We start from the raw sequence: 21,146 nt of genomic DNA, 5'->3' as shown, positions 1-21,146 counted from the left end.
CAACCTGCACTTTGCTGAAGAACTGTAAGCTTGAATCCCCTGTGTTTGACTCACTGGTGACCTCTACTTTCCCTTGCATTGAGTATGGGTTTTCCCCTAACTCCTTCCAGTTTTCCTGGAATACTACTCTCATGAGCTGGATATTCAGATTCTGTTATACTCCAGCGTGACCCTCTGACTAAGTGAGACTTCACCGTCACCTTTTCTTGGCCTGGGTTTGAGAACTCCACTTCTCCCCCTGTAATTCGGCCATGAAGGAATCTGTTAACCGGCTGTCTGGCCCTATTCTGTCATCCTTTATGGCTAATTGACGAGTTTGGGCCTTTCTAACTCCTTCAGGTTCTGTCCTGACCCTCTCTGATACAGATGGGCTGACCTTGAACTTTTTTGCTAAGTTTCTGACCCTTTCTGAGCCACCAAACCTCACAGTTTTGTTTGTCCTCTGTAAAGCTTCTAAACCTCCCTCAGTCCCCAGTCTCTTTGCCAATTGCTACTGATTTAATTCAAATCACCTTTTTTGAGCCATTCCAAACCCTCACAGGTTGTACTGCCGGCTGTGAGACTTCCAAATTTTTTTCCATCCCCGGTCTTTTCCAGCACTCGCTGCTTGCTCTTTTCCAGCCTTCCTGGACTCCCTGCCCTGTCCATTCCTGGTTAAAGAGTTGCCAGCCAGAACACTTCCCCCAGAAAATTCATCTCTGGCATTAACAAGCTTGAGATTACCCCTGCTGTAACCAGATAGACGACAAATTTTCACTGTCTAGGTAACCTTAAACCAGTGGCACTTCTATACTCTTCCCCACGAGCCCTTTATTACACTAGTTTCCTGAAGTGGTGGTGACTGTCTGTTTAACATAAACCCCTAAGACAACAAAAACAAAATGCAGAACCCAAGGGAGACAAACAGGAGGCTGGAAGAACACACAAAGCCAGGCAGCACCTGGACGAAAGGAGAAGCCAACATTTCAGGTATTACCTTTCTTCAGGACTGGCTGAAGATGTCACAGTAACGTGGCAGTGAGAAAAGAACGCACTGAGTTCACGTCTGAGGGAGGCAGAGAGCTTCTTCAAAGTGGGCATTCCTTTGAAGAGACTTCGCAGCAGTATAAACCTGGTTAGTGACAATAAACTGCAGATGCTGGGATCGAATGTAGGCAAACAGTCCTGAAGAAAGGTAATAACCGAAACGTTGCCTTCTTTCCTTCAGATGCTGGCTGGCTTGCTGTGTTCTCGCAGCCTCCCGTTTGTCTAACATAAACCCCCTGACAGCTGTTCTGGTCAACAGACATGCCTGAGCAGACACTGGGCACATTTACTGTGACAGATATCAGTTTTGCAGCTTGAGTTTCTGAGGGGAGCTGAAACCAACAATATACCTTTATGTAGTCTGACTTGTGAAAATAAGGATAGGTTATTATTGATTGATTGATTGAGAAGACCACCACAAAGGCTGAGCAACAGGAACTGAAATGATGAATTTATATATAGCTGATGGCTCATTCTCCCTTTCGAATCTTTGAAATACCTGGGAAGATCAAATGTAAACCTTAGATTTAAAGGAGCAGCAATGTGAAAAGCAAGACTTTTTGAAAAAAAAAAGTCATTGTTCTTTCTCTAATTTTCTTCTGAACAGAAGTGTACAGACTTTATCAGAGGTCAATTACATATCAGTGATTTCTGAAAAGGGAACAGGGCTGGAAGTAAGATAACAAGGTGTAGAACTGGATGAACACAACAGGCCAAGCAGCATCAGAGGAGCAGGAAATCTAACATTTTGGGCTTAGACCCTTCTTCAGAAAAGGCTGGAACTATATTTTCACATCTAAGATCACTTTGAATGGCTGGGATAGAGGTTTTTCAGCCTCACTTGATTTTTAAAGTAACCAGAACCATCCCAAATTAATGAGTATGAAGATGACTGCTCTAAATTGGTCACCTCACTCAGTCACATGATGAGTGTTGTGGAAGAATGAAAATACTGTCATTCTCAAAGTAGGAGTTGAGGTTCATTGCCAGGACTGACGTGAAAGAGCTCAAATCCACACGTAAACAAGGTTGAAGCTGAGGGGGTTACTGCCAATGTGTAATATTGTGTAAGATTCACAGAAAAGGATATAAAATCATTGAGACAGAGTCATACAGCATTGAAACAGACCCTTCGATCCAAACAGTCTATGCTGACCAGAATCCTAAACTAAACTACTCCCACCTGCCTGTGCTTGGCCCATTTCTTTCCAGGGACCTACGTAGATGTTTTTTTTTAAAAAGTTGTAACTATACCTGCATCCACTACTTTCTCTGGAAGTTCATTCCACACATGAACCACTATCTGCGTAAACAAATTGCCCCTCATGTCTTTTTAAAATCTGTTTTCACTTTATAAATATGCCCCCTTGTCTTGAAATTCCCCACCCTGGGGAAAAGACACCTGCCAATCACTTCATCTGTGCACCTCATAAGTTTATAAACCTCCATAAAGGTCACCCCTCAACCTCCTATGCTCCAGTGAAAAAAGTCCCAGCCTATCCAGCCTCTCCCCTATAGCTCAAAACCTCCATTCCCGGTAACATCCTGGTAAATGTTTTCTGGACCGTCTCCAGATTAATCACACCCTTCCTATAACAGGGCAACCAGATCTGTACACTGTACTCCAGAAGGGGTCTTACCAACATCGTGTACAACATCAACATAACTCCTATACTGAAAGGTCTGAGCAATGAAGGCAAGCATGCTAAACAACTTCTTAACCACCCTGTCTACCAGTGATGCAAATTTAAAAGAATTGTGTACCCATACCTCTAGGTCTCTCTGTTTTACAACACTACCCAAGGCCCTACTTTTAATTGTATAAGTCCTGCCCATGTTTGTTTTCCCAAAATGCAATGCCTTGCATTTATCCAAATTAAACTCCATCGGTCAATCTTCAGCCCATTGACCCAATTGATCATGATCCCTTTGGAATCTTAGATAACTTTTTTCTCTATTCACTATACGTCCAATTTTTGTCTCATCCATAAACTTAAGCATGCCTCCTATATTCTCATCTAAATAATTTATATAAATGACAAACAAAAGTGAACCCGCACTGATCACTGTGGAACACTGTTGGTCACAGGCCTCCAGTCCCAAAAACAACCTCATCATCACTTTGTCTTCAACAGTTAAGCAAATTTTGTATCCAATTGGCAAGCTCTTCCTGAATACCATGTGATCCAACTTCACTAGTTTACCATGTGGAACCTTGTCAAAAGTTTTACTAAAGTCCAAGTAAACAATGTCTCTTCTCTGCTGTCATCTATCTTCTTGGTTACATCCTCAAAAAACTCAATCAAGTTTGAGAGACACGATTTTCCTGGCACAAAACCGAGCTGACTATCCCTAATCATCCTTGCCCCTCCAAATGCATATAAGTCCTGTCTTTCAGAATCACTTCTAACGACTTACCCACCTCCAATGCCAGACTCACAGGTCTATAGTTCACAGGCTTCTCCTCACATCACTTCTTAAAGGCACAACATTTACCACTCTCCAGCCATCTGGTTATAGATGAAACAAACATTTCTGCAAAGAGCCCTGCAATTTACTCCCTAACTTCCCACAAAGTCCTGGGATACACTGGATCATGCCCCACAGATTTATCCAACTTTATATTTTCTAAGACCTCCAGCACTACTTCTTCTGTAATGTGAACTGTTTTCAAAATATCATTATATTTATTTCCTGAAGCTCTCTACCCTCCAGTTCATTCTTCACAGTAAAAACTAACATGAAATATTCATTTACTATCTCTCCCATTCCCTGAGGCTCAACACAAAAAGGAACCTCTTTGATCTCTACGGGACCCTACTCTCTGTTTTGCTTTCTAGCTCTTAAAGTACTTGGAGAATCTCTTTGGATTATCCTTAACCTTATTTGCCATAGCTATCTCAAATCCTCTCTTTGCCTTCCCGACTTGCCCCTACACTCTTTATATTGTTCAAAAGGTTCATTTGAACCCAGTTGTCTATATCTAATACATGGTTCTTTTTTATTCCTGACCAGAACCTCAATATCTTTATTCATCCATTGTTCCCTAATCCTACCAGCCTTGCCTTTCACTCCGTCAAGAACATAATGGCTCTGAACTCTCATTACCAAACTTTTGGAAACCAACCACTTATCAGTCGTCCCTTTACCTGTGAACAGTCTACTCCAATCAATTTTTGAAAGTTCTTGTCTCATGCCATTAAAATTTGTCTTACTCAATTAAAAACTTTAAATTTTCTAGAAGTCTTTTCTTTTTCCATAACTATTTTAAAACAAATAGAATTATCCTCAATAGACCCAAAGTGTTCCCCTACGATCACAGTGAGTCACTTGCTCTGTCTTATTGCCCAAGAGAAGGTCAAGCGTTGCTCCTTCTCTGGTAGGAACATTTACATATGGAAAAAAATGTTCTTAAACGCATTCAACAAATTCTTCACCATCCAGACCTTTGATTTGTATATCCAAAATCAGTCTCCTAAAGTAACCATTCTAATAGGAATGCGGTTAAAAACAGGAGATTTCCAGGAGGGCAGTAGAAATAATTTTAGGCTGTCCTCAGATCGAACATCCCTGCCAACTCTTGAGAATTCAAGACTTGTCGCTGATCAAAATAGACAAGGTGCATCCAACAAGGCACTGAACACATCAGGAGACTTCGCAGAGGCAATGTCGAGGTGTTGGAGAGAACATACTAACCTCTAAATAAATTAGATATCACTCTCAAGCACAACATGGCCCAAAAATCTGTAGATTGCATATTGAACTTATAGCCATCTCGGAACACCTCACACTAAAGTGGAAGAAAACCATCCTCGATCTTGCCTATGAAGAGCATTGGAAAGTGTTCTGACTAATAGCCTTAATGAACCCAAGTACCTCTTCAGCAAAATCCAGAGTTTCTGAAAAAGATCAAAATAGTCAAGGCCATTAAATCATACAAGACTGCCATGATAGGCCGTGCACTTATGTTATTATGCAATGGTAAGTCAAACTTTCTTTGAAGTTCTTTCACAAGTTTGTGTAGGTTCTTTTCCAAAACATGTACGTTTAGCAGTATTGCAGAAAATAATTTTGAAAACCATAACCAATGTTCTGCAAACGGATTATTCATTGTGGTTCTCAGAGATGGTTTCCTGTTTACAATACTCTGTGATTAATGTTGAAATCGTGTCAATTTGGCACAATATGTCTGTTCCTCTTTGAAAAACGGAACTTAGGTTGAAATTCAGCATTGAAATGTCCAATACTTAGGTCATTTTTGTTAAAATTACCATGTATATACACTGGAATATTTCTAAGGCTCATTGAATTGTTTTCAGCGCATAAAATAATGTGGCACTGAATGCGTTAGTAAATCAAAGTTCTTCACTAGGAATTCAGAATAAGAATGCAAGTTGACTGCCTTTAAATCTGTGTATAGAAATTTTATTCCATTATATTGTAGTTTTTAAAACTGTGATGGGAAACACAACCCAGACAAGTGGATGGTGAGAGAAATTTTACTGCATTTATAAAATATTGCCACTGCAAACCACAGTGCTGATAAAAATATTAAACAGGCTGGACGTTTTTGTTGCCTTGATGAACTCAAATGTCTGAATCATTCAGTAGAGAAGGATTGCAAGAGCAGCTCTTTTAGGATCGGTGAGGGAAAAAAAACTGGTTAATGTTTTAAAATATATTATACCCCAAAATATAGATATACATTCAAATGTTCCTATACCACTAAACAGCTGGTTCGTCTCAGTGCTGTTGGCATTTTCAATCGTGACTTTTGAAAGGGAATTGTACCTGAAAGAAAAACGTTTGTAAAGCAATGGCAAAAAAGGGTATGGCAGTGAACTAGCTGAATCGATCTTGCAGAGAACCAGCATGTGTTTGACAGTCTTAATGATCTCATTCTATAGTGTAACCATTTCATGATTCTCTCCTAATTAATAACCGTTGAATTTTCAATGCTTTCTCTCTTGAATACCCCTGAAGAGAGAGATTTGTTTCCCAAGCTTTTTGTCATACACTCAGCAGGATAAATATAAGAATGTGAAATTTCAATAATCACAATAACTTATACTATGGGAGAAAACAGCTGTAATTTGTTGGCAATTCAACTCTGGTTGGCTAAGGCGTTGCCATGGAGAAAGCAACATGGAGCTATAAGCTCCCTAAATTCCTGGGATTTGAAAAACTTTCAGGGTTTATCACTTGTTTTTTTGCAGTTTTTTTTGTCAATTCCAGAAATCATAGGAGGGTTACATCAGAGGCTCATCTAGTCATCTTAAATTGGAAGATAGTGTAGCTATTGGTGAGCTCACAACTGTTCTGCAAGTGCTGCCAGACTCCAAAATCACACAGGTTAAAACAGAATTTTATTCCGGATCTTGCAAGTGCTACCTGGTTGACTACAAGTAATCAAGACAGTGTATTATACCAACCACTGTGCTTTTGTTCATTTCCAAGCAGATTGATTGTACTGAGGTGAGATATAGTCCCAGAACAGAGCAAGGATGAGACTGAACAATTAGTTGAAAGATAACTAATCAAATTGTGCTCTACACTTCACTTGGTCTGGGGCACACAGTATCTTTAACTTTTGAATTTGAGCTGTTTGTGCTTCAACAGATAACCACATTGAAATCAAAACCTGCGTGAAGCATGCCCACATTGCAAACAACTGAAATGTTTTGACAATGTGACTAAAACCACCACCAAGTTGCTCAGTTATGTGTGATAACGCTCCTGGGTAGACAAAAAGAGAAAGATAAAACAAAATAGAATACAGAAAGAAAAAACACAACCAAACACGTAGTGAGTTTGTTCAATCTTGTGTTCTTCAATAGTGAAGAGTTTTGTCCTGGCATAATGCTTCAACTTTGGTCATCCTACATAACACATTCAACGGGAAGACGTATTTGCTGATTTAAACTCAGTTATTCTTGACTATACTGCCATGAAACAATGTCCTACAGAAATACTGAGTCTTTGAAAGCACATCTAGTAGGTCTGATGCATACATATTGTGAAATACTCCAGGACTTGTCTGATTTTCAAGTACAGCTTAAATTTCCAGTGGTGTTGTAAGCATCTTGACATCTCAAACCCCCCACCCCCGGTACTGGGGACAATCTTAAACAGTAAAACTGAAACCCAAAATGTGTTTTTTAAAAGAAGGTTAATTTGGCCAAAGTGGCTAGCTGGAGAGAGGGACCCACCTACGAATGTGAAGGGAACTTCAAACAACAGCTGTTCAAAAGGGGGAAAGAGGCAAGTCAAAACAGACTGGACTGTGATCTCTTATGGCTACAAACATAATGAAGGGCTATGACTTTTTGCTCAACTACCACTAACTATTAGGTCCCAAACTGCAGACACATTTTGTGTTTTTGTCTTTGAAGAATCAACAAGGACAGCAGTTAAAAAGCCATTTTTAACTTTACTGGAGTGTGTTAGTGGGACTGAATATTTTTCCATGTAACAGCCTGGGGCACAGTTGAAGCACTATCTGATAATTATCCTTGTATTTCAGGTAAATAAATATCTCTCACTCTGAGTGTTAGCGGTCATCTTGCTTACTGCCACAAAAGCAAAACAGGACAACAAAAGGACTCTCTCTCACCCTAAATGTTGGAATTCAATAAGGGTCAAAAGGTAATGGAACTACATAATCTCAGCCAATCTGCAAAACTAAGGATTGGGAAACTGACTGTTCAACTACCAACATCAATACTGCTAGTAATATCCACCGTTACAGCCACAATGTTCAACTATCTATGCTTTACAAACAATTCAGAGACTGATCTGCACATCTCTTTTCATTTTATTAACTTTTGTTTTTTTGTAATCACTGTATTTTTAATCTGCTTATATGTTTGTGATGCTACTAACACTTCTTATTCTTTGTTAACTCAAGAAAGCCTGATTAAATTATCTCCTATTAAAACATAGTTCTTTTGGGTTTGTGAGAAAGGGAACCATAAAAGAAGAGATTTGTTTTTAAATTATCCTTGTTGCGATCAACCAAACAGGTTGATCCCTTGTCACCCAGGAATTTAACGATTTAGGGTATCTTGTCTGGAATTGTAACAAATTGTGGAACCTCACCTGGGGTGTGGCCATAACACAAGACAATGTTGCAAGTCTGACAGAGGGATTGGTGTAGTAATTTAAAAGAATAACATTGACTTAAAGAAACACCATTCATAATGATGGTTCCAAATTCATATCTATTGGAACTGCCACCAAGAATAATCACATAGCCTTGCTCAAAGGCAATTTACAAAAAAAACATTTGTTAGTCTTGCATAAGAGAAGTAAGCTGCCTTGTGTTGTCATTGATAGGATTCATCTTTATGGTTCACGGTATGCATACACGTATGGACTGCCAAAGACACACAAAAGTGATGTCTCATAATGCCCTATTTTGTCATTAACTGGTTCTAGACAGCATGAATTGGCCAAATGGTTAATTGGATTACTATAGCCAGTTTTTACTGGGTTTTCCATTCATGTGGTGAAGAATACATTCAACTTGGGGACGTCTACACATGACCAACATTTGGATAGCAATAAAAACAAAGTTACTGGAAAAGCTCAGCAGGTCTGGCAGCATCTGTGAGGGGAAAAACAGAGTTAACGTTTCGGGTCCAGTGACCCTTCCTCAGATAGCAATGCCTTGTCTAAGTGCTGCTTGGCATTGAGAGTTATGTTATGAATATGCCATTGAAGGAAGACACTGAAATTTGTGCCATGAATCAATATCCCAGCAGTATCAACATGGTTTTGATTCCTGATTCTGTATTAATTTAACTTATGAACTTAGCAATTCATGCAGTCAATTTCACTTTGAATGATACCCTGTATCATGATAGATGGTGTAGCCATAGATCTCCTTTGGACCTGCTGCTTGCTAACATTTGCATCAGTGTCCACAAGAAATTCATATTTTGATGGAATGATCCCCAGTCTCCTACTCCTGCTTATTTCTGATATGTAGTGGTCTTGTTCATGATTTTTGAATCTGCAGCCAGATGTAATTATTTCCTTCTACATCTTAATAGACTCTTTGTTCAAATTCACTTTCGAGATGGAACAGTTTAATACACTCTCTTCTTTACATAGTAGTTCACCCACTATTATCTACCATAAGCCTACTTTCAGCATCAATAAGTGTGTTGATATTTGTGTAGTCCTTGCACTATAAGATTAGCCTAACCAGCAATCTTGCAAATATGGCTCTAGATACTTGTTCATGTTGCAATGCTACATTTCTGTGGCTATTCAGATCAGATCATTGTGTATCGCACAAATTTGTTACTATATCAAAGGCTGCTCAAGACCTGATTTACCTCTAATTATCTTGTAAAAGCCAAAAAAAAAACAGGTTAAGGAAACCATTTCATAGCTGCTACTATGAAGTAGCTAAGCAAGTGGTATTTTCTGCTAACAGGATATTGCCACCTGTTCAAAAGGACATTCTGCCAGTCAGAGACTTACACAACATCATGTATGAATTTCAGTGCTGGTACAGTACCAGGTATGCAAGTCATATCTCCCAATCATTTACTGATTGAACCAAACAACATGTTTCTTTTTTGCAGAGCACAGACTATACTCAAAAAGCTCTAAATAAAACTCTACCTTTAGATATAATTCCAGGATTGGAAAGCACTTTTTAAGCAATCCTGAGTGTGCTAATAGGTACACAATCAACCAATTTGAGATAATCAATGGAGCTTGTACTTTGGCTCATTTACACTTGCTGCACATAACTTACATTTTTACACAGGGACACATTCCCTGTGAGAAAGAAATATATCCCAGCTTTGCACATTGTTAAAACTATTTAGAAACTTGAGGTTATCATAGCTCCCTGCTGCTTTCGCCATAACAACACCTTGACTAATCAGAATTGCCTTGCTAACCAATTAAAATCCTTTTTTCCTTTAATGTAGATTGTGATCGAATTTTGGAATTTTTGTATTTGTCCCAGTGAGTGTGTGAAAAGCTTGAACATCATGTCTCTCTTTTCTGCAATATTAAAATTTTCTGTCTTTATTGAATTGTTCCTGTTTAGGTGGTAACATATTAAATTTGATAGTTAAAGGACAAATCTTTTTATCAGTAACAATTGCTGGAATATGTACTCAGCTTTTTCAATAGCAAAATTAGTTTTCTAATGCTATACAAAAAGTAAATACTCCATGGGTAGGCCATTAACTTTCTTGTCAATTACAGGAAAGTCCCATCTGGAATCTATTAAAAGTCCTGGATATAGCATTAACTTTCTGTCAACGTCACATTTACTTTCTATCATACTTCAAATGCAACACTTTAAATAACACATCACACTTCAGCACAAACTTTGGGCAAGATCTTGACTCATTCAAAACTCACCCACCTGTACAGAAGTTAAGGGACACATTTGATACTCTGATCAATGCCTAATGAGAGATTAGACTGAGTCTCAAAGTGTCACATGAAATACAGCACAGAAACAGCCCATTTGGCTTAGCAAGCATTTGGCTTTGATCCTCCCATTGCTCTTCTGCTAACTATCAGTATAACATTCCATACTGAAGACTTTTCTATTTTACTTGGTTACTCCCTTGTATAGGTGGACTTTAGTTTTCATATGTTCTCTGCACTCTGAGTCTTCTCTGTTAAAACTCAATTTTAAAAGATCTCTAGTCTACCTAAGAAAGACGTTTCCAGTCAGTTATTCTTGATAGGTTTAATCTCAAAACTCTTTCTTTCTGGTATAATCTTTATAAATCATTTTTACAACCTTTAGTGTCTCAATATCCTTTTTTATAATACGGCAACTGGACAGTTGGGTATTCCGAACATTTCTAATTTATTAATTAAATCTATAAATCACATGTTTGAGCCTTATAGATTGAAAGGCCATCTATGCAGTATAACCTGAGGGCAGTAGTTCTCCCCTACCCTTGCTTGCCAGTAGCGATGCTGATTTTACTGTCATATTGGATAGAGCTGGGAGCTAAGATGTTAGCCAGCAAGTGGTGGCTCACTCTACAGAATTACAAGACCTCTTGATGGATTTAGAAAGCCTGAAGGGTCCTATCAGGACTCCAGGCTTCATTTCACAAAGGCACTGCACCTCAAATCACTTTATATGTGGTGAAGACCAGAAATTATTCTTGCGCAACAACTAGAGCCTTTAGCAATCATCTGGCTCCTCTGGCACCAGACCAGCTAGCATCTTCTGGATAGCAAGAATGCCAACATTTAGAATGGTTTGAAAACCACCACAGACATGAGAGCAAGACTCTTTCAACATAATGTACTCTTGCTATATCACTTAAAATCTGAGACAATGAAGAAAGATTGTGATCTTGTGCCTTCCTTCAGTGACAGGCTTAGGGTATTTGTCAATAGAAAGATACTGCCACCAGTTCTCTTTCCTAGACTGCATCTAGAAGCCTATTTGGTTTACAATGGGAGAGATACTGAATCTTAATAAGAAGAAGCTCTTAACAAGATGTATTTTATTACACAAAAGCAATTAGGTTATGTTAATTGGTTAGATGTAGTTCTTAAGCCAATTGAGAGACACAAATGACAGATCTGCCCCTCCAGACCCAAAGCTGCTCTGCTGATTTGTCAACCTAAGAATATCTGACATCAGATTATTGCATTCTGAAACATTAATCCTTTCAAAGCCATTATCTTATTCAGCACCCAATAAAACGGAGCTCTTTACAATATTAATCTAAACATTTCCCACCCTTGTAAAGATAGCAGCATCACTTGCCTACCTTCTTGATCAGTGATTTGTGTCTCCCTTTCTCTTTTCCCTCAATCTGCAAACCAGTAATTACATCCAAAATGAAGAAAGCAAGTTACGTCTAAAGTGGTTTTATGTAGGGTTTTGTCGCATTTTTATCAGACATACAAACGTTTCAATGATTTAATATATGTTATTTGTGTCTTGCTTGGTGCTAGGTAGCTCCTAAAACAAACTAAAATATTATTTATTTCGCATCCATGTCATTTCTATCACTAATTGGTTGAGGTTCGAAAGCAAACCGTTTGATACAAAATGAGGGAATGTCCATGATTTTTTTATAATGAACAATCTGTAAAGAAACTTGTGAGATGTGGAACTTTGAAACATATAATTTCAGAGAATGTAATTTAGTTAGTAAATTCTTAATGACCGTGCTCTGACTTTTTTTTGTAAAAAACAAACAGTAGATTTGATTAGATTTAACAGCAAGTGGTTTTTCAATGCTACAGCATTTTCACCATGAAATTTCCACCTGATTGTATCTTAAGCAACAACATCAAAAGAATCTGTTTAGCCGATCTCCTTTTATAATTGTGTTCACTTACGTACTCAAAGTGAATAAAAGTTTGAGATGGGTGGAACGGTGATCTGCCTAAAAGCAGGCCCTCTGCTCGATTCTTCATGTCTCATGGCGTTGCAATTTTCTCTTCAATTGCTCATTGGATCCTTCCATTTTCAATTTCAGTGAGCAATGTGTTTGGGAAAAAGAATGTCTCAAATGGTTTCCCACTGCTTTCCTCAGGTGTGCTTAAAGAAAACACAAGTCCTGTTCTCTAAAACCTCGTCCAGCTGCAAACAGCTATTGCCAATTGAGATTCCTACCTCTCTGCCATCACCAGAGAATATTTGCCAGTTACACCATTGGCCATGGCTTATAACTCAGAATAGGATGCTCATCTGGGCCTGAACTAACTTGCAAAAGCACCAGGACTAGTGCCCCCCCCGAGGGGTCATACGATCCTGCTCCATCGTGTTATGTGTATATAGTATCATTCCCCTACACCATTATAAACATAGCAGTGAAAAGAAAATGCTTGCAATATTGCATACTCAAATGAATAACATTATTCATTTTCTTTCAGCTGAATTTCGATGGAAACCAACACCTTCATGATCATGATGATGAATGTAACAAACAATGTTTCCGACTGCACTCTCACAGCCAACCGGTTGGAGAAGGTGATTCTTCCGATCTTGTACTTGGTCATCATTTGCGTTGGGCTGCCAGCCAACTTCATGGCCCTGTGGATGCTTCTACAACACAGCAGGAAGCACGGTATCCTTATTTACCTAATGAACCTTGCTATGGCTGATCTGATCAATTGCTTCACACTTCCCTTCAGAGCCACGTTGCTTTTCATGGGAGACACCTGGAAGGAGAATTCACCTACATGTACCATTGTAATGATTATCATTAACTTCAGTTTCTACTACACTGTCAGCTGCAGCACAATTTTCATTGCATTTATCAGCATCAGCCGATATACCATGATTGTAAAGCCCAACAACATGCAGCTGAATAAGTTCTATGATACAAGTTTTGCACGGATTGCCTGCACTGTCACCTGGATAATAGCCACAATCCCCATTCTTTCACTGAATGTAAACTACTTCATCAAGGAATTGGACTTCACCAATGATCAGGATCCTGTTTGTTATAACATCCAGTTGCAATATGGCAAAAGAGTGTCTGCCAATGCATTTGTTGCAGTTGCAGTAATTTTCTTGATTATTTTAGCCATGTTTGCTTTTTCTTATGCATCAATAGCACTCCATCTGTGCATGGTGAGGAGAAAAAGCATAAGTCAACACAATCGAGTGATCCATGTGCGAGCACAAATGATCATCATTGCTGCTATGACTGGATTCATCGTCTGCCATTTGCCTTATCATGTTTATCAGATAATCACTGGGCTGCAGAGATTAAGAAACAGCAGCTGCGAGCACCTTCTGGGGACACATCATGTGAAACTGATAACACTATGGTTTGTTTCATTGAGTAGCTGCCTGAATCCTATTCTGTACTTCCTACTGTCAAAATCCTTCGTGGAAAACCGATCAAAGAGAAAGTCATCTGACATGTGATATCATCTTTGGAATCACAGGCCCACAGAGCGAAAACAAAACCTTCAATAGTTTGATGTTGAGGCTCACAGATCTTTGCACTAGTGTGCTGACGTGTTTACTATTTTTAAAAGTAGTAAACAGTCAATGTTGGAAAGCCCCAACTGTGTTCTGCATGATCAGGCTATTGGGACATTACTGTCAATGTGTCATCAATCAAATCTCTCAGATAAAGAATTTGTATTGAGGCAAAAATTAAGAAATGAACAAGCAAGTAAGGACGCAGTGTGATGACAAGAAGGAATAAAATTGCCTCCCTGAAAAACAATTAGCTGGTGTTTGCAATAAGTGAACTCTTCTACAAAAACAAACCAAGATCCCCTCTAAAGGTAATGTAAAATTCAACCCTCAAAACAAGGGCAATCTGAGAGGGTAAGAAAGTAGCTGGGAGCATTAAATAGAACCCACCAAGAGACAAATGGGACAAGGTTAAAAAATTACCAATTAATTTGTTGCTCTAACAGAAATATTCAGGCAATTAGGATGGAACATTAGTTTCATTTCATTAGTTTTCACCAATCTGTCCTGGATGTTTCTTTGCTGTAATGTGCTTGCTTTACAAACATGGTGGTCATATCTGCCTCAGCCTCACTCAGGCAATCAAAAAAAAAACAGCTTTAACTAAACGTTTGGTAATAAACAGATCATTAGTTCCACATTGTTGGGAAGGTCTATCTTATCTCAAGGGCTAGTGTTAGAACACATCTAAATTTGAGACAGGTTAAGCAGGACATTTTCATTGCTTCTTTAGGTGCTAACGTGGTTTCCGAGGTAACCAAAATGAACTGAAATTGTGGTTTAACCTACAGTTACTGCGAGGTACTTTAAAGTTATTAAAGCTAGTACAGGGTCTGGCCTCCTGGAGAAGTGGTTGCTAAAGAGGCCTCATGGCATTTTAACCTAAACCCTTCTGCTAACAGTGACCAACTGAATAGGATGATGTAAAAAGTTATTGCAAAGAATGTCCAGTGCCATTAGCAGGTCCATCACCCTTTACTGTTGGAGGATTGAAGAAAGTGACTTTTGAAACACTTCTGAAGACTTTCTGTGACTATTTGTGCATTCACCAACACTTCTATTGACATTTAGATATTTTTCTAATCAACATGTTCAGAGACATTATTATACATTTCTGGAGCAATTGAGAATTGAACCTTAGCGTATTGGTTCAGAGTTAGGGACACTACCATTGTACCAAAAGAGCCATTCTATTGATATTTATTTTGACATTCTCAATGAGTTTCATCTGATGAAGGTAAAAAAAAAATCAAAGTGCTGCGGATTCTGGGAATCGGAAATTAAAACAGAAATTGCTGGAAAAGATCAGCAGCATTTGTCTGGCAGCTTCTGTGGAGAGAAAGCAGAGTTAACTGCTGAAGAATGCTGTTCTGAAGAAGGGTCTCTGGACGTAAAAACATTACCTCTGTCTTCTCTCTATGGATGCTGCTAGACCTGCTGGGTTTTCCCAGCAATTTCTGTTTCACCTGATAAGGTGCTGCATTATCTCACTTTCTCAGAGATTCCAGAGTATCTTTCCAGGGATTGCCCCCGACTTGCATGAGGCTTGGGAGAGCAGCACCAGCTATGACAGGAGGGAGTGATGGGATGTCAAAGCCGTGATTTCTCTGCTCTGTATTTACAGGAGATCTGTCCTGTTCTGGACCTCCTCTAGCAGGTTCTCCGATGCCATGTTTGTGAACTTGTGCATGCTCTCTGTCAGACCGTAAACCTGTTACTGCATATCTGCCAGACCATGTTCACACCCGCAGTGGAACTAGGTGTGTGAAATCCACATCTGCCGATCCACAGAAATTGGTTCTAACCAGGACTCAAGTTCCAAATCTGCAGATTTCTGTTTGACTACTCAAGTGATGGTCATCAGCAATTTAGGAGCAGAGTTTGGATATAAAAAACAATCTTTCAAACAAGTGTTAATGCAAAACCAAATTCTATGGATGCTGAAGTTTTGAAATGGAGATACTTAACAGGCCTGGCAGCATCAGCAAAGAGAAAAACAGAGTGAACGTTTCAGGTCAATGACCATTCATCGAGACTTAATTTGCTTCCAGCTCCAATGAAAAGTTATCGATCTGGAAGGTTGGTCTGAATTATCATTCCTGGGTGCCAATCCCAATGCCTATATTCCAGGGCAGGAACCCAGATGTGGCGATATTGGGACCCCGGAGAAGATTTTCAAAGAGGTGGCTCGGTATCAGGTTGTCTCTGAGAGCTCCAGTAAACAATTGAGGCCCTTAAATCTGGGGCATATGGGAACAGCTAAGGTTCTGATCCCCAGTGGGAGATCTGGACATAAGTTATTGTAAGAGGGGGGCTACAAAGACATCTCAAAGTGGAGGCACCCTGTAAAATCTTGTAAATATTTCAAAATATACTGTGGCAACAGTGGCCAAGGTACCACTGCAGTGGTGGGAATCCCTCCACTTCAGACCAGCAGATGCATCCTGAGCTGCTTTGCAGGATGTACCTCTGGGTCATTGCTTCTCTAGGAGGAAGCCAGCACCATGTTATCTACAAGCTCCAGTAACTTCAAAGGGCTTTAACCACATGGGAGATTGATACATTTGTCACTCTAATTGGCCTAACTGACTACAGCATTTAGCCATCAACTTCTGGGAAGTCCTTCATTATAAAAGCCCACAGGTGGAAACATTGAGGGGTGACACAGTGCTCAGAGCTTTACAACACCAGGGACCCAGGTTTGATTCCAGCCCTGGGTGACAGTCTGTGTAGAGTTTTCACATTCTTCTCATGTCTGTGTGTGGGTGCTCTGGTTTCCTGCCACAATCTAAAGATGTGCAGGTCAGGTGGATTGGCCATGGGAAATGCAGGGTTACAGGGGTAGGGTGGGTCTTGATGGGGTGCTGTTTTGCTGTTCCAAAAGTCAGTATGGACTCGATGGGCCAAATGGCCTGCTTCGGCACTGTAAGGATTCTAAGCCTGTGTGCTAATATTCCACAATCAAAATAATAATCTGTTGCATTTTTAATTATTATTGTAGCTTAAGAGTTGTAATTTAAATGTTATGTAATCAAGTAATATCTGCTGTATTGATTTTCTGCTATTGATGACTTTTTATTTTTAATAAATCAATTTAGTTTATAACCTTAATGACATGGCTTATGACAGTATATTTATTCTTTCACCTTTTAATGCAAGGCCAGCATAAAAGAGCGCTTGCAAATCCCTGAGAAAATTTATATTAACAAGAATTCTTGTTTTCTGGGCAATGCAGTACCATGAGATATTGAACATTTATTGTAATTGAGAATGAAAGGTTGGCCAATCATGGCAGTGCTCTGGACTATGTGAAACATCTGGATAAACTCCACAAGTAAATGATTCCTTTCATAAGTAATTCCATAAGAATCCCAAGAAAAAATAGAAATGACAGAATTGATTAATATTGCAAATGCACACATCACAGATCTCAAACTGAGGAGCTATTTTAAAGTGGGTCACAGACAGTTTCATCATTAAAATATTGTTTTTATTTCTGCAAAAAGATAATTGTAGGTGCCAAACACTCAGACTTCCAATGCAAATGTAGAAGAATTAAAATTTATTGTTGAAAATCTAACTAAATGTAGAAAATTAGAAAAGAAAGTTACTGACTTCTAGATTTTTCAGTATTCAATATTCAAAAAGTATCAGTTAAAACCCCGGAATACAATCCATTAAAAAATGAAATCTTATTCTTTGTAAAGCGGTTGCCCTCACCTCATTGCCCACATGGAATAGACATCTCTACAGTTATAAAAGACTGTTATTTCCAGATCACCATTCAAGGCCAGTTTGAGATCTGCCTAATCCCATTTAGAACATGGCCAAGGAGGATGGGTAAACTTCATCTGGTCCAACCAGCCTGCCCAATCAAGACACAACTTTGTGTGACATGTTTTTAGTTTCACAACCTCATGACAGAGACAATGAAAAAACAAATTGAGATTCAATTCTTCACTCAGCATCTAACTTTAATTCTGTAGTTACAAACGTTAATTATGCTCACATTCTGCCATTCTCCAATCTTAACCACCTTCTGACTTTCCACAATCTAAATAGTGCAATGTATTTTTCCCCTTAAAATCACATTTCCTCCAATCCATGTTTCTTTAATGAAGAATATCTGGTTTCTCAAATCCATCCCCCATTCTGATGGTGAAGGTTCCTAAGATTTGGTATCGGATTTATTTAGGGAAGTACTATTCGTGGAATTCAGACTGCAATATTATATGCAGATGTAGCAAGGCTTCGTAGAACCTAAAAATAGCGTGTCCAATTTTAACTCTTGTGAGTAAATGGGTTTTGTCCAAGTTAAATTCTCACCCGGAGTTCTTCACTGTAAGTTTTACTGCCGTAAATCTTGAACCTACCCTCCTAGCTCACAGTATTTACAGATCTTCAATGAATTATCCTTTGTGAACCCTTCACCTATTCTTCAGCCTTTCATAGTATTCTTGCTTCCCAAACACATGCTTAGAATTTCTAAGCCTCAGATACTTCACACTGCATTCATCCACATTAAAAGCCTTCTACCTCTCAAACCCATTTTCTAAACATACCTAAATTGACCTGTACATTACTATTGGATCTGTGTTTCTAAGTCTTTGCACCCAAATTCCTAAATAATTTCATTAACGCTGTCATCTCCTTCATACAATTTAACATTGAACATAACCTTTCTCCATTGACACCACATAATGAACTCATATCTAAATGACCTTCCTTGCAGCCCTTTATTGAAGGCTTTCTGGAAACAAAACACTGCAACACCAACTGAACTACCATCACCCACTAACTTAAACTTCTCTTCAAGAATGTTATTAGCTCAGGGACACAAGACTTCCATCTGTTAAAGACATGCAAAGAATTGCAAGGCATTTCTCTCTAGGAGCTCAATGAATGTGCCTCGGGTAATATCCTCCAATAATAATATAAAGACAGAAGCTATTATTTCCAGTCCTGGCTACAGATTCCATTCCCCATTCACTGACTCCTTTCCTCTCAATGATAACTGACCAAGGTAGACATAGACTGTTAGTGTCAAATGTGACTTCAAGGTGAATTTCCAACCTTATATTGCGCTTTCACTATAACCCCTTATTTCCACTGTTGTAAAGTCACCCGACTCTTCCTTATTTAAGCTCATCTGCTGCCAATCCCTGATTCATGCTTTTGCTACCTCTAGACTTGACTAATTCCTGTGCTTCCCAGAATGGCCTAGTCCTAGAAATATCCTGAGGGTGGGGCAAGGGGGAGAGGGGTTGGTTGATTAGGGGGGTGGGTGGGTATCATTGACGAAGTATTAATCTGGATTGTCATATAAATTCTGTGGCTTTAAGAGCACATCAGATGCTGGGAATTCTGTGGTGAAACATAGAAACATAGAAGATAGGAGCAGGAGGAGGCCATTCAGCCCTCCAAGTCTGCTCTACCGTTCATCACAATCATGGCTGATTATCTAACTCAATACCCTAATCCTGCTTTCTCCCTATAACCTTTGATCCCATTCGCCCCAAGTGCTATATCTAGCTGCCTTTTGAATACATTCAGTGTTTTGGCGTCAACTGCTTCCTGTGGTAATGAATTCCACAGGCTCACCACTCTTTGGGTGAAGAAATGTCTCCTGGCAATTCACCTTCCAGCTTGTTCACCTCCCCACTGCTGGTTCCCTACCTACAAGGTGCAAGTCTGAAGTCTGATAGAATGTCACCTTGCTGGAAGAGTGCAGCTCCAACAACACTCAAGAAGTTTGACTCCAGCCAGGACAAAGCACGTCATCTTAGACAACCCTACCCTCCATCACTGATGCGTAGTGGCAGCAGTGCATACCATAAACAGATGTACTGCAGCAATTTTTGATGCATCTTACAAATCAATAACTTGCACCACTCTTGTACAGGCTTGTCACATTTCAATTCTTCTCTCAATCATAGGACCAGGAGTGGGCTATTCAGCCACTTGAGCCTGCTCCTCTATTCAATAAGATCATGGCTGATCTGTGGCCTAACTCAATCTGCCTACCCTGGACCCATATCCTTTGATACTTTTGCTTAATATAAGTTAATCTAGCTCAAGTTTAAATTTAACAGTTTAATTAGCATCAACTACCAGTTGAAGAAGAGAGTTCCAAACCCCCACAATATTTTTTGTGTAACAGTGCTTTTTAACGTCTTTCCTGAATGGCCTGGCCCTAAATGTAAGACAATGGTCCTGTTTCTAGAACTTTCAAAATGGAAATAGTTTATCTTTATCTACCCCATCTTTTCCTGTTAACACAGAGTCATAGAGTCGTACAGCACAGAACCAGACCCTTTGGTCCAACCAGTACATGCTGAACGTAATCCCAAATGAAACTTGTCCCACTTGACTGCTCCTGGCCCATATCCCTCCAAACCATTCCTATTCATGTACTTATCCAAATGTCTTTTAAAAGTGGTAATTGTGCCCATATCTACTACTTCCTCAGGAAGTTCATTCCACACACGAACTATTCTTTGTATTCTCGTGTCTTTTTTAAATCTCTCTCCTTACACCTTAAAAATGAGTCCCCAGTCTTGAAATCCCCCATCCTAGGGAAAAGACACCTACTATTAACCCTACTCATTCCCCTCATTACTTTACAAACTTCTATAAGGCCAACTCTCAACCTCCTACACTCCAGTGAAAAAAGTCCCAGCCTATCCAGCCTTTCCTTCGAACTCAAACCTTCCATACCCAGCAACATCCTGGTAAATCTCTTTTGAACCCCCTCCAGCTTAATAATATCCTTCCTATAACTGGGGACCAGAACTGAACATAATATTCCAGAAGATGCCTCACCAATGTCCTTTACAACCTCAGTATGACTTTGCAACTTCTATATTCAAAGGACTGAGCCTTTTTAACCATCCTGTCTGTATCTGATGCAAAGTTTATAGAATTATGTACCTGAACCCCTAGGTCTCTCTGCTCTACAACATTACCCAAGACCCTACTATTGATTGCATAAGTCTTACCCTTGTTTGTTTTACAAAAATGCAATACCTCACATTTATCCAGATTGAACTCCAGCTGCCATTTTTCAGCCCGTTGACCCATTTGATCAAATGCTCTTTGCAATCTTAAATAACCTTGTTCACCGTCTATTATTCCATCAATTTTGTTGTTGTCCACAAACTTACTAACCGTG

At 39.2% G+C, this 21,146-nt stretch overlaps 1 protein-coding gene across 4 annotated transcripts in view; it reads left to right on the top strand.

The window, feature by feature from the left end:
- LOC109924585 (probable G-protein coupled receptor 82) overlaps nucleotides 1-17,086 on the top strand; it is a 34,794-nt gene extending 17,708 nt beyond the window's left edge. Inside the window, exons 2-3 of one of the 4 annotated variants that reach the window (XM_048613836.1) lie at nucleotides 7,550-7,671; nucleotides 12,916-17,086. In XM_048613836.1, coding sequence (XP_048469793.1) covers nucleotides 12,926-13,918 — 993 coding nt within the window. In that variant the 5' untranslated portion in view covers nucleotides 7,550-7,671; nucleotides 12,916-12,925 and the 3' untranslated portion in view covers nucleotides 13,919-17,086. The remainder of the gene's footprint in view (nucleotides 1-7,549; nucleotides 7,672-12,915) is intronic. The other 3 variants (XM_048613837.1, XM_048613838.1, XM_048613839.1) reach the window with 3 other exon arrangements.
- Nucleotides 17,087-21,146: the final 4,060 nt, after the last annotated feature.

The sequence above is a fragment of the Rhincodon typus genome, chromosome 28 (genome assembly GCF_021869965.1).
Source record: "Rhincodon typus isolate 14 chromosome 28, sRhiTyp1.1, whole genome shotgun sequence".
NCBI lineage: Eukaryota > Metazoa > Chordata > Chondrichthyes > Orectolobiformes > Rhincodontidae > Rhincodon > Rhincodon typus.
The sequence above is the reverse complement of the archived record's forward strand: the minus strand, read 5'-3'. Positions and strand labels throughout refer to the sequence as shown.